The 14,416-nt window shown below is 33.4% G+C and overlaps 1 protein-coding gene and 1 long non-coding RNA gene across 2 annotated transcripts; one reads left to right on the top strand and one right to left on the bottom strand.

Annotated features, from left to right (window-relative positions):
- Positions 1 to 1,727: 1,727 nt before the first annotated feature.
- Positions 1,728 to 10,452, top strand: LOC120605051 (uncharacterized). The gene is made up of 2 exons (XR_005653498.1): positions 1,728 to 2,415; positions 10,152 to 10,452. It is a non-coding gene; the product is annotated as an uncharacterized LOC120605051 (long non-coding RNA).
- LYZ (lysozyme) lies at positions 3,102 to 7,859 on the bottom strand. Its single transcript, XM_039865974.1, has 4 exons — positions 7,674 to 7,859; positions 6,199 to 6,363; positions 4,539 to 4,617; positions 3,102 to 4,015 (listed from the first exon to the last, which is right to left on the bottom strand). The coding sequence occupies exons 1-4, from the start codon at positions 7,807 to 7,809 to the stop codon at positions 3,949 to 3,951; spliced, it is 447 nt and encodes a 148-aa protein (XP_039721908.1). The 5' UTR covers positions 7,810 to 7,859; the 3' UTR covers positions 3,102 to 3,948.
- Positions 10,453 to 14,416: the final 3,964 nt, after the last annotated feature.

The raw sequence follows: 14,416 nt of genomic DNA, 5'->3' as shown, positions 1-14,416 counted from the left end.
AATAGCAACATTGGAATCTAGGGAGCAACGGTGTTCCTTAAATTCTGAAGGAAAATTAATTCCAACTTAGTATTCCATACCCAGTCAACTATCAAGAAAGTATATGAATAGAATAAAGACAATTTCAGACATGTTGAGTCTCAAAACAAACAAACAAACAAACCCTCTCATGCACCCTTCTGTAGGAAGATTCTGGATGTGTGATCCACCAAAATAAGAGAATAAACCGAGAAGGAGGAAATTATGAAATACAGGAAACATAGTAAATTTCAAATATGAAGGAAAAAGAAGAGAAACCCAAGGTAATGTTGAAAGAGCACGGGACGATAGCTATGGATTAGGTATGGACAGCCACCAGTCCCAATTAGAGTTGATCAGAAATCTTTGGGAATTACTGCTTTAGAAAGATGAAATTGACAAAATTCTAGCTGCATCTGAAGACTTGAGAGAAGATTTAAATATTGGACCTAGAGTTTGGGAATTGAAATAATGACAAATACACAGAAAACAGCACATTTAAGAATTATGCAATTATTAGCCCTAGGGCAAATAAAATTTTGTATAAGAGAAGAAAGTAATTTTATATATGACTATGTAGTATTGATTTAACTTGTAGTGCATATTAAAAAATAATATACACTAGAAATAAAATAATTACATTGGGAAAATGGGCTTTGGGGAAGAGTACCATGTTTAATGGAGATGAGGAAGGAGAAAATGGAGCTTAATCCTTAATTTCTGTAGCGAGAAATCAATATAATAAAATCCAAGAAAAATTAAGAAAGAGCAATATAAACCTAATATTTAAAAGCATGGAAGTAAATATAGAAATATTAATATTAAGCTAAAATAGTAGAAACTGGTTGCATGGGAAGGGGGCAATATGGGGAGATATACTTTTCATAACAAACCTTGTAAAACTGTTTACTCTGTAAATATTAAGAATTTTTAAACTTGTTAAAATTAAAAACAATTTAAAAAGATAATTTGCATAACAGACATGCTTTTAATTGAAAAACATTGTCTATGAAAGATATTAGTCACTGTTGATGATAATTTTTAGTAATTCCTTGTAGCAACTTCTAAGAAAATATATTTTAAATGAGTCTGCTAAATAGAAGTGCAAGAAATGTGCTCCTAGGGTTTAGTTGTAATTAGTGCCACATTAGGAGCTCAGTTTTCATCTGGAATATCATTCTACATGTCAAATAATATCCTGGAGTTGAAACTAAGCAACATAGAAATTGAGTTTCTTTTAAAAATGATCAAACATTGATATTGATTTTTATCTCATTCGCAGAATAAGAGTAGAAATTCGTTTGGAGAACTTGATTCTACTGAAATAACAGCTATAGGTAAGAAATAATATTTTATCAAAAACACTAATGAAAATCTCCAATAAACATTGCTTTCTCTCTTCAGCCAGCTCTATTTAGTTATCAGGTGATCAGGGTGAACATCATTGGTCATACAGAACATTTCAAAACTGCATGCCACCTGAGAGGATGCAGTGAGAAGAGCACAGCATCGCTTTTGTGGTATTCTGCCAAAGAGGCATAACCTAACCTAACCAAGAAAACTTCAGAAAAACCTTTGAACATTTTACAACATAACAGGTCTGTGGTTTTTAAAAGTGTTAGAGTCATAGAAGTCAAGAAAAAAAAACTGAAGAAATGATCCAGATTGAAGAAAACTAAAAAAAAAAAAAAAAAAAAAGACAACTAAATACAACTCATGATTCTGAATTAGATCTTATTACGAAGAACATATGGGCACAGTTGATAAAACCAAATGAGATCTGTTGATGATTAGATAGCAGTAATGTATCAATGTTAAGTTCCTGATTTGAATGATGCTTTGAAATTTAGGAATTACACAGTTAATGATTCAGGGCCACTGGACACCATGTTGACAATTTACTATGAAGCTATTTAGAAAAAAACAAAAGGACTCTGTACTGTACTTGCAAATTTTGGGAAAGATTTAGATTATTTTGACATCTTCAAAAAGTGGGAAAAAGTCTTCTGGAAGTTATATTTCACCAAGAAGAGACAAATAAAAAAATAAGTAAAATATGTAGTCTTTCAAATGGTTATAGGATTGAGCCCTTGGGCACTCCCACAGTTAGAAATTAAATAGCAGAAAAAGAGCCAGCCAAGAAGGACCGAGAAGGAGCAATCAGTAAGGCAGGACTTAAATGAGGAGAAGCTGAAGGAGAAAAAGTTTTTTAAAAATATGAAGTGGTTTGCCAGATGCTGTGGAGAGATCAAGTAAGATGAACAGAGAACAAGTGATCACTGGAATTGGCCACAAGGGGTCATGGGAGAAGTCACTGAGGAACAGTGTTAGCAGAGTAAGGACAGCAGCCAGATTCAGAAGGGTGAAAAGAGAATGGGAGGTGAGGACGTGGAATTGGTGAGGATACATATCTAATCCCAGAAGTATTGCTGTAAAAGGGAGCAGAGAATGATGTAGTAGGTAGAGAGTTATGTAGGATCAATGGAGAGTTCTTGTAAAATGGGAGATTTCTAGGGAAGTTTGTGCAATGGCAGGGATGATTCAACAAAGAGGGAGAAACTAAGGATACAAGAAACACTCAGCCTAACTTGAAGTGAGAGGGATGCGACCAAGACTGCATGTGTATACACTGCCATTTGCAGGAGCAGAGGTCCCTCATCTCAGAAATAGTGGGGAAGGAAGGGAAAATGGACCAAAAGGAAGGTGTGACTGCTGTTATGATGATGAAGAGGGGAGAATTTCATATGAGGCAGCTTCTATTCTCAGTGTAATATGAGGCCAGGTCATCTACTGAGAGCAAAGAGGGGTAGAAAGTGAGTGGTCGGGCCTGTGTTCTGAGGAGGAGAAATAAAATTGCAGAGAAGTGACTACAATGGCAGACTTGAGGGCCCACTTGAGATATGAACTTAAGTTTATGAACTTAATGTGTGATCTGTCAGCATGCTTGTGGATTTTTTTTACAGCACTGGTAAGGATATAAGGAAATATTAAGAGTGCCAAATCATTTTTTTTCAAATACATATTTGTTTCTTCAGAGACACTAGATCGGTCTAAACAAAGAAAGACAAGGTATGAATCGCAAAGCCTTTAATAATAATGTTTATTTCTTTACGACATGATAATTTCACACTGGTGATTAATTAGTAATTATTTCAATACTTGCAAATTCATCTGCCTCCAGATTTAGTCATAATGCATGAATTTAAGCTAATAAAATTAAAAAACAGTGACAGCTCATCTTATCCTTCTTAATATTCCTTCATGATCAGCAAGATGCATAAGAGTTCTTTAAAAGGTTCTTTAGAATAGATTGGCATATAAATTGTGAGTTTATTTTTAAAGCTGTATAAAAGCAACATTTCTAGGAAAACACTTAAACCAAAGGTCACACTTTATGAAAACAAAATTCTTAATTCAATCGATCTCCATTTTTAGCCATTTGGCATTCTGCTCCTTTGCAAATTTTATATTGCCCAACAAAGAGTGGTTATCTTTTACTGTTTTTGGAGATGACTGAAAGATGAAGACATCAGACACCTACACAGCTGGGATTTTGCCTAAGATCAATGTGTTTTAAAGTAGTCTTTTCTTACATATTTATCAAATATTGAGGAGCACTTGTATCATTCAAGATGAAGTCTGGGTTATCTCTTTGATTAAGAACTAAATTTACTGGAGATGTATCTGATAATCAAGATTTTAGATAAATTTTCACCAGCATTAGTTCTATTAGCCAAATGAAAAAGGTTGTAGGCTTAATATAATAAACACATTAGAAAACATTTAGTCTCTTAGAAGAAAGACCATATTTTGCTCCTGCTTCTGTAAAATCATTATTTGCTTGAAAGAATGGTAGTGTAAACTTTCACTCAACTACTACTCCCTTAATATGAAAAAGTGACAAAATGAGCTGAAGAAGGAAAGTTCCAGTTACACTCCACAACCTTGGGTATACTGAGTGAGATCTCTGTTTTGACAATGATTTCTCCATGCCACCCTGTAGGGAAAGGTGAAACAAATGGTGATAAGGTTAAAGCATATCTTCTTATCTTCACTGTCATATATATATATACTTTGAATCCTTTGGAAGAACAAAATATTTTATAAATATAGGCTATTGATAGATCCAGGTATTGCTATTTATTAAATTAAGATATGTACGCCAAATATTTCACTTCTTCCCAAAGCCCTTTCTAAAGCATAGAATGCTGAACATAAATGTTGAGTCATATGCATTTCCCAACAGCCACTGCAAAGTGCATTCCACTTTGATATGACAAGGAACTGGTAGAGTGTGGAGAATCTTAAAAATTCTAGAAATTCCTTAAAATTAATTGAGTAAAAGAGGAAGCTTCTGAATTAGTTAAAGTAGATTATTTCTAAGTGATGCATTGTTTGGCCTAAGTCGAAAGCTGCAACTTTCAGTTCTCAGTAGCACACTTTGGTCTTTGAAAATCATCCCTTACTTCTTTCATGACAGTAGGATTAAATAGCTTTCCCCTTTAATGCTTAAAACATACCATGCTCTGATGCCTTGTCTATCACTGACCACCGTCTTTGCACATGCTATGGCTTGAGTAATGTCATCATTCATCAAAGCTGTAAAACAAGTGGTGAAGAATGAAAACAACTTCCACAGAAATTTCATTTTAAGTTTAGGTTAAGCCAGTTTTATTCTCTTAGACTGAGAAAAGGACACTAAAATTATTTTCCATGAGTCCATGAATCTGAATATTAGAGGAATAACTTTTCTTCATTCCATCCCACTTGGCATGAAACAAAGCATTCTGTGTCTTGTTTACCAAAGTCATTGGAAGCTCTGGAATTATTAACTAATGTGACAGAAGGATTTCGTCACACTAGGCATTATTAAAAAAAAAAAAAAAGAGGAACTGGCCTAACAATTTTTAATCAGCAATTCTACTACTAGAAGCTTTCTCTAAAGAAATAATAAGAAATGCACTGAAAGATATATGCACAGGGCGTTTCATTGCAATTAATGAAATCGGAAAATGGAAACAGCCTAAGTGCTTAACAGTAAGAGTTGAATCAATAAATTAGGAATATTTATACAGTGGAATTCTATTTGTACCCTTTACAAATTATGAAGATTGGTATTTGTTAACATAGAAATAATTTTGTGTAATAAAGAGCAGATTGTAAAGCAGTATATATACTACAATTGAATTTTTATTAAAACATACATTGTTTACATGTTTGTACATGGGTACATATGTGCATGATACAGCTTTACATTCACATATGTGATGGACAATATATTCTAGAAGAATATATGCCAAAAGTTACCAGTGGTCATAAGTCTCTTGTTATAAGAATTTTTATTCAATGACCACAGATTATTATATGCTACAAAATATTTTTAAAGATAAATTAACTGAATATAAAACATATTTTATTCTAAGACTAATCTTCTCTATTAAAAATTTTAACATTTAAAAATTCAACAACATTAATTTTACATACTTCTTCAATATTTTATGCACTAAAGTTTCCACAGGTTATTTCTATTTTTACCTCAGTTTAATAGAACATTTCTTTAACCTTGATTAAACAAATTTATTAATTAACTTGTTAGATGACAATGATTATATAGGAACTGTACTTTTTGGAGATACAAACTAAAGAATTTAGAAATGAAATGTCATAATGTTTCTAATTCACTTTGAAATCACTCAACAAAAAATATATATGTATACATAAAAAAATAAATATAAAAAAATGTTAACAACTGTATGTGATGGGCATATGGTTGTTTATTATACCAATATCTTTAATTTTCTATATATTAAACACTTCATAATAAACAGTAAAAACAATTTTTTAAAAAAGGACCACACAACCAAATGATGCCTAAACTTCCCCAAGTAAGTGTGGAGAATGGGCATTTTTCTTGACAAAGCATCAGTAAGTCCTTTTATATAAATTAATAGATCATTCCAAAACTTTTATGTATTAGAAAATAGCAACCTTTTATGATACCAGCTCCTTAATTTCTTCCTTAAGAAATTATGAGGAGGATAATGAAGAGTTTCTAGAAGTTGAGATAGATTTTTTCTCGGTCCCTGATGAACCCTCAAAACTTTTCATTTGTATTTAATCTCTATTCTTGTAAGTATAACCAGATGGATCCTGTGTTATCACTCAAATGTTTTGTCTTACCCTTGCAGGATACATGACAGCCATTAACTGCTCGTGGAGTTTTGCCGTCATTACACCAGTAGTGGCTATTGATCTGAAATATTCCGTAATCAGTGCTTTTGTCTCCAGGATTGTAGTTGGTAGCTCGTGTGTTGTAACTACTTTCCCATTTGGCCAAACACACCCCTGAAAAGAACTTAATTTTAGTAGTAAATAGCAACAACACATGACTTAGTACTGCATACCATAATCAGTTCTATTCAGCTAATTCTATTTTACTAATGACTTACTTTATAAATATAAAGATGTATTTTACCGTTAAATATTTTAACACTTTGTGTTAAAGGGTCTTTAAGAGAATCTTTTTGTTAGCAAATCATTTGTAATACTAGTGAAGGAAGATAACATACTTTTTAAAATATTAATATTCTAAATTAAAATATTCCATTGCTATTATCCTTCCCTTGCTCCTATCCCTCAGGCAAGATTCAGCCTAGAATAGAAAAATCAACAGAGTTGTTGATTGGATTTTGTAATTAACGGTAGATACCTAGGCTGATGGAAAAAGGCTTTTTATTAGGAGAAACAAAGATTTTCTTGGAGAAAGTCATTTTCTTCTGATACCTAAAGGTGAATTTGGATATCAAATTAGAATCTGGAAAGCAAGAGTTATAGAACAGGAAAGACTAATTCATCTATCCATCCGTCCGTCCGTCCATCCATCCATCCATCCATCCATCCATCCATTCATGCATCCATCCAACCTTTTACTCATTCATTCAGAAATAGTTTTTAAGGGAAAATATTTGAACTCAATCTGGAAAATACAGTGATTACATGAACAAATATGGACTAAAATATAAAGTAACTTTTGCAGGGACACATCTTGGATTGTGTGGAAGAAAATGAAAACAGTTAATCAACTACAGTAAGAATAATAAAATGTCATTTCATGCTGCACTTCAGGGATCCTTACATAAACAGTGATTGAGGGGAAATAGGTTCCTACTGCCTTGTATGGAGATTTCAACATAATTTAAAAAAAAAAAACTTTGCTGTTTAAAACCCCATGTCATGCAGGGGAATTCAAAAAGAGGAAATTACTGCATTACTCTAGGCTCGGAGAACCGAAGTTCCAAACAGGAAATGGCCAGAGTCAAGTGCCAAAGACTTGACAGAGATACCCCAGGTGCTTGAATGTCAGCTATATGTGCCACCAAGTCTGAGGCAACTGGTAAATTTAGTGGCATTAGAAGAGTACAATGGGTCCTGGTTTATTTTCAATGGTATAGAATTTGCTCTCCCATGTCCTCATTCCTTCATCTGGTATATGTGATTCTAAAGAAACAAGTTGATGTTTTTAACCATTGTAAGTACACAAACCATCAAATTTTTTAAAAAGGTCCATTCACGCAAAGCCCTTTTCTTATTATCCATCCTCTATTAGTATCCACACCTACCTGACTATTTGGAAGTATGAAGAAAAGTTAACTTACAGTTTGCCAGGCTCACTCCCTTGAAGCCATCCATTCCATGTCTTTTCAGAGTTCTGGCAAACTCGCACCTTTCATAGACCTTGCCCTGGATGGTTACAGAAAGGAGGAGAAGCCCCAGAATAAGGAGAGCCTTCATGTTGACTGGGAAGCCAGACCTCTAGGCTGAGAATGGTAGGGTCCCCACTATTTAACATCTTTTAACTTCCTCCTTCTCCTAGTGGTTTGGAGGCTCCACCCTTTGAGATATGTGGAAAACAGAAGCTATTTTTTTGGTCCACTGACTTTGAAAGGTCTTTTTTGTTTGAAGAAAGATGTTCTGATGTCCTAAGAATTAACCTGCAGGAAAATAGACATTTTTAAAAGACCTGGCTTAGAAAGAAATGGGATTAGCAATGTTTTCAAAACAAGAACTATTTTCTTATTAACTTTAGCAACTGTAAAGAAAAAAAAATGGACATTTTTCACAACTGAAAATGAACTCTGATCTTGGATTAACATTTATTTTCCTTAAGTTGTTTTGTGTGCATTCACTATGTTGTCTTCATCTTTTTCACTAAAAATCATTTTATATATACTTTCCACAAAAGAACATGGCACATTGCCTGTCGTTTTAATAGGTATGTAGCACAACACCATGTTGCTCAGCCAGATTTCTACTCTAACTTCTTTTGTTACTTAGATAAATATTTTATTTATAAATAAGCCTCATGTGAACAATTCCCAACTCCTTTTCAACAATGCCTTACCTCAGATTTCCATGTTAGACTATAAGGGGTTATTATAAAGTGGGGGAACGTTATATCAAATCTACAGAAGAATAGCAGAATACGCCACTTGAAAATCTGCCCTTTTGCCATAAGGATTATTTTGAGCTGAAGGCAATTGAGAAGAAGCAGATCTACGAATATTTCTCTGCTCTATTTGTCTGAAAGCATAACATAAATTTGTACATAATGTTATAACATAAAGTTATAACCACCTACAATCTTAGATGCTTATCAGTCTCTAGACGGCAGCAGACGACTCTACATAACAAACTTTACTGACTAGCTATTATCTTCTATTAGTCTCCTAAATATTTAGCTTCCCACAGTTTGCTGCCCTTGGAAGCCTAGGACTATTTTTTGTATTGTTCCTCTAAAAACGGGTCATTCTTGGTTAAGATGCTATGTAAGCCCAAGTTCTAGTTTCCTCTTTGAGTTACTCAATCCTGCATTTCTCCCAAGTATACGTGAGATGTGTGTGTTAATAAACGTGTTTTTTCTTCTCTTGTTGATCTGTTTTTGTTACAGAGCCCCAGCTGAAAATCCTAAAAGAGTACAAGGACAAATATATTTTTCCTCTTTTACAGTTCTGGCAATGAGGATAAGACAGTAAATGGCTGGAACGCTTCACTCTTCCTAAATACTGCAGTTGAGATATGGGATTGTGCTGGCTGGAAAATTACTGCTTGGCTATCGCCCATGGGAACATAACATTCTAACAATAAGCTTTCTGCTTCTGTACCCCCGCTTGCACAACCGACCTGTGGGTAGACAGTTAGTAAAAAGAAGAAAAATAGATGTGTATGTTCAAACAGTATGAAGAATGGGGTTTAGGGCTTAAAAACCCTGTACCTCTACATTTCGGGGCTGCTTAATTTGGGGTCTGCGTACCCCTGGCAGACCCAGCTGGCTGAATAAAGAGTGCGTTTCCTATAACTCACTGGTTTCTGGTGGTCCGTGTGTCTATCGTGGGCTGGCGGCTACAACATTTGGAAGCCTCAGAGAGATCTCAGGGAGTGGCCCTGAGATCTAAGACCGGACCGGTCTCCGAAGCGGTTGCTGTCCCTGTTACGGACTCAAAGGGGTGGCCAACCTGAGTCAAGAGAGGAAAATAAAAATTGCTCCTTGTCTTTTCCTTTCCAAATTCATAATGGCAGAAGAAAAACATTTGTAAAAGTAGATTTGAATTGTGACTCTTGTAAATTTGGTTTTGGGTACCCACAGGTTATTGATTCTGAGCATCCCAGAATCATGCTTTCTTTTGTCTCTGTCTTTTGTGTCATTTGTTATAAAGATGAAAACCATAAGACGAGAATCTCTATTCGTTTTATTTTATATACCAAAAATTTGGTTTTGTGACCAGCGAGAATATTCTCTGGTTTCTGCCACTTGGTGGGGCTGGGTAGGTGGACACAGGATATCAAACTTGAATCAGGCAGCTAGCCAGCTGGCTAGGAGCTTAAGATGTGTGGTGACAAGCAGCATTCTCTTTGTCCAACTGTGCCAGCTTTCAGCAGAGATTGTTTTAATAAAGAGTCCTAGTATATAAGAGGCTTTTGTCACCTCCACCTTTATTGCCTTGCTTGTGCTGGAAAAATTTCAATCTCAATATCACCTTTCTGATAACACGAATTAATGGGTCTGTGATTTGAGGTGTCTCATCTTGTTAGAAGTTTCTTATCACTTGTGACAATGAAGGTCTTTGCTTTTCTAGGCCATCTTTGGACCAGCTCTGCATCTTGAGAAGGCTGCATCTTTTGCACACTTTGAGGATAACTCTTGTGTCCATGGTTAGGCCATAAAAAGGCTTATTGGTTTGGAGTCAAAATTGAAATAGGTATAACTTTGAAGATCTAGACTTTCACATCTAAGAAGATTTTTAAAAGAGCTCTTATCCTAAACAAATGTCCTTTTGGTACCTATGAGAAGATTGGATTAAAAAAAAGAAGGAAAGGAGGGAAGAAAGACAAGAAAGAAAAGAAAAGAAGAAAAGAAAAGAAAAGAAAAAAGGAAAGGAAAGGAAAGAAAAAAGAAAAAAGAAAAGGAAAGAAGGGAGAAAAGAAGGAAGAAAAAAAGAGAGAAATAGATACAGAAGATTGCCTTGGCTAGTGTGAGAAAACAAAACAAAACAAAACAAAACACTTCCTAAATAAGATTAAGAGGTGGAGATCAGGCTTAAAACAAATGTCAAAAACAGCAAATGATATTGAAGCATGTGTAAAACTTGCATAAATTCGGATAGCCAGGAAATAACTTTGACAAAGTTCCAGAAAATATACAGAAAGGCTTGATTTATTGTCCTTTACTCTGTAAGGCCCCACGAGGTCCAGGACTTCCTATATTTTGTGCCTCTACTGAAAAAGAAATTCACTGGACTCACACCCTTAAAGAAAGAAAAACTTAAGTAGTTATTGCGCTAGGTTTCTGATAATAGGAAAATATGTCCCCGAGTTCCTTCTTTGATGAACCCTACTATCTCAGTCCTTTGGAAATATTAACTTTATCATGTCTTTGAAATGTAAGCATCCAAGAAGATAACCGTTGGCTAAAGCAACTCCTGAGACTGGGGCGGGATGCAGGAAAGGGAAAAGGTTTTTAAAAGACAAACTACTGCTTCGTATTTCCATGGGCTCCCTTGACCAAAATTTAGTCCACAGCCTCCATAAAATTACCTATTAAAGACAAATAAAAACCGTTAAAGTGTTCTCCGCAAATAATGGCAAAAAACTTTAGCCATCTGAGTGGGTAACTTTTTTATCTGCCAGATACACCATTTAGATCCAACAATTCTTTTATAAGCTAGCAAGTTTTGCATTATTGTACCTGTGTTATTGTAGCTAACTTTTAAAAATGAAAGCTATAAAGTCTCTGTTTGCATCTGTCGGTATTTTTATGCATGTCTATGTATGTACATTATATATATGTGTGTGATATTTTTCTCCCTACAAATGGTATTTCTAAAAACTAATTTATGAAAGAGTTCTATTTAACTGGCTTAAAGAAAATATAAGCACTTATATAAATTAAGGCTAGTCAAATAAGTTTACATTATCTCTACTAGATGTTTGAGGTTATAAAATTGTAAATTTAACCTAAGAACGAAATGTACAATAAAAGCAATTTACTAAATATACATCAACACTGCGGAAAAAAAGCCATAAGTTTAACTTTTAAAGTTTTGTTTCTGTGATTTTTTTCAACATATCTGGTTTGTCAACAAGGAAAATAACTTAGACTGATGGTTAATTTGTAATGTCTCACGAAATTTTCATGTTAATTCAAGCACAATTATTAAGAACTTGAATTAAATGGATGTAAGTGGGATAAAAGTTTATAAATGAGCTTTGTAACAATGATGTTTTATAAAATATATCTGCTTAAAAATAGTTTCCAAAGATTTTCTGTAACTTTAACCTTAAATGATGAATATTCATTGACTATCTAGATCATTCCCAAATAGGAGAAAATACTAAGACATTAAATGCTAAACATAGGTTTATCTACTTTTGGCTCCTTATTTGGGTCTGTTAATAACATGTTTTTTTTTTTTTTGCCACATTAAAAAATTATACTATGAAAAGGCATTTATCTCCAGAAATTATAAAATGACATTCATAAATTTGTTAATGTATTACAAAATGTTAGTATGTGGCAGACAGTTCACAATTGCTTACTTCTTAACTTATATTGGAAATTCAGATTACTAAAGGTTAAGAATTCTAGCCCATATATGTAAATGAAACTACTAGAAATAATATGGGTAAAAAACATATGCCAAATACACAAGGAAAGTAAGATGTGTTTTTGATCATGAAAAGTATGACTTATGAGGATGAATTTTTGTTAAGGGAAAAGGAAAGTAATTTTGTCCTAATTTAGAGGTTATTTTAGACTATGAAAGAAGAGGATAAAGGACAAAACCTACATGGGTATAGAAAGTTAGGAAAAGAGAGAGAAAGGGAATTGAGAAAGAAAAAGGGAGGGATTCTTATCTTGTGTGATCAAACTGGTGAAAATTGAATTAATTTATTATAAGGGTTTTTAAAAATAAGCTTTAATAGCAATAGTGTGCCTATGCAAAACTAGAATTTAATTTTCTCTCTCTGTTAAAAGGACAAAGTTTTCATGGATTATTGTAAAAGATTTTTTTTTTTTTTACCTGTATGTAACTTGCCTGGGAAACAAAGATTCTGTGTCTTATTGGGAGAAGTACCTGTGATTTACATTCTTCACCAGATCTGTGATTACTCAATATTCTTATACTTGCCTTTGAAATTTTATATTGTCACTTTGATTAAATAAGTAACTATTTTTTCACAGTAACCTGTGATCCTGTTTAATCAGTGTTAAACCCTTTTGATTTTTTTTATAACTTCCTAAAATCAAATTTTGAATAAATTCTCTTTGACTTTAAACTGACTTTGAGATCTCCCAAATGGCCTCTGGAAAATCTCAAAGGTTTATTCTCTGTTCTTATTGAGAAATGTTAAACTAATCAGGTTTATTTGGTATGTTAAATTATATGGGAAACATTGTCAAATGAAAATGACATTTAACAGTTCCTTGGGTTATATTTGTGTGGGTATATGTTATTAATTAAGTGTTCCAGAAATAGTATAAAATTTCTAGAAAGCTGATATGTCCTGGTATAACGTTATCTGTCAGTCATAATTCCAGATATCTTAAAATGTCGCAGATATCGCCAATTTTTTTTAATCAATAACATTTAAATAAATTCTTATCAGATCTTTAACCACACCATTTAAAGTCTTTTGTCAACCCAAATAGTTCTTATTTTACTCTGATTCTTCTCTGAAAACATTTGAAATTGCTAACAAGAATTAATTACATGGGACTACATGAACTCATTAAGTTGTTTATAACTTTTTAAAACGTCTTTTAATTTTTCAATTACAATTGAAATTCACTATTTTATTAGTTTCATGTGTACAACATAGTGGGTAGACATTTATATAACTTACAGAGTGATCCCCCTGATAGGTCTAGTACCTAGCGGGCACCATACTGTTTATAACATTTTAATGACTTTTTGTTTAATACATTACTGGCATGTTTTAAAAACAAAATATTTTTTTCCCCTCCCCTACACTATCCAAACATGTATTTCCAACCATGTGCTACCTCTGAAAACGGCTTTTTAGGAGACTGTGCACATTTTAAAAACTCTTTGCTAGCAGAATTAAAAAGGAATTGTGCTTCTGTATCTGTTTATGAAGACAGATTCTGAGTCACACAAAAAGTCATCATTTTGTAGTTACTCTTATTCTAAGGTTATTCACTAGTTTGACTCTAAGTGACTATTTGATTATTGTGAGTTAATCAAAAATTAAAAATAACTCTCTTTTTCAGACTAGGCCTAATTTTAATTTTTTAATAATAAATAGTGAGGCAGATTTTCAAGACTTAGAGAGAAACCAGCTAAAAGAAGTAACCTTTGTTTCTCTTTATGCTCTTCCCAAGTCAATGCTAAAACATCTAGGTAATATCACCCAATGTTAGTTTCAGCCTTCCTTCCACTGATGACATTAATTTATCTTTTCATTAACTTACGGATTTATGCTTTGTTTGGTGGAATAAGGAAGTAAGTATTTGCTTGTCATCTAGAACCACACTGACAGCAGGATATTGTGTGACCTCTTCAAAGAGAAGAGGTGTTTTAATCCCTTTATTTATTTCCCCTGGAGCAGAAGATATGGGCAATGATCACATCCAATTATAATCCTATTATATCATTTGAAGTAGGTTCACTAAGAAAGTTATTTAAAAATAAAATAGCAAGCAAACATGATATTTGGGCAGAGATTTCTTTCCCCAGAAATTTTGTACATACTTCACGTTTTATTTGATGCAATTTCACATTTCATCTTTTTAGGGAAGGTGTTTATACATCCCAGATTATTTTGTTGAATTATAATGAACAACAGCCATATTTATTCCTCCTATTATTTCCTGTAATAG

Source organism: Pteropus medius, unplaced genomic scaffold (genome assembly GCF_902729225.1).
Source record: "Pteropus medius unplaced genomic scaffold, Ma_sr-lr_union100, whole genome shotgun sequence".
In the NCBI taxonomy this organism is placed as follows: domain Eukaryota; kingdom Metazoa; phylum Chordata; class Mammalia; order Chiroptera; family Pteropodidae; genus Pteropus; species Pteropus medius.
The sequence above is the reverse complement of the archived record's forward strand: the minus strand, read 5'-3'. Positions and strand labels throughout refer to the sequence as shown.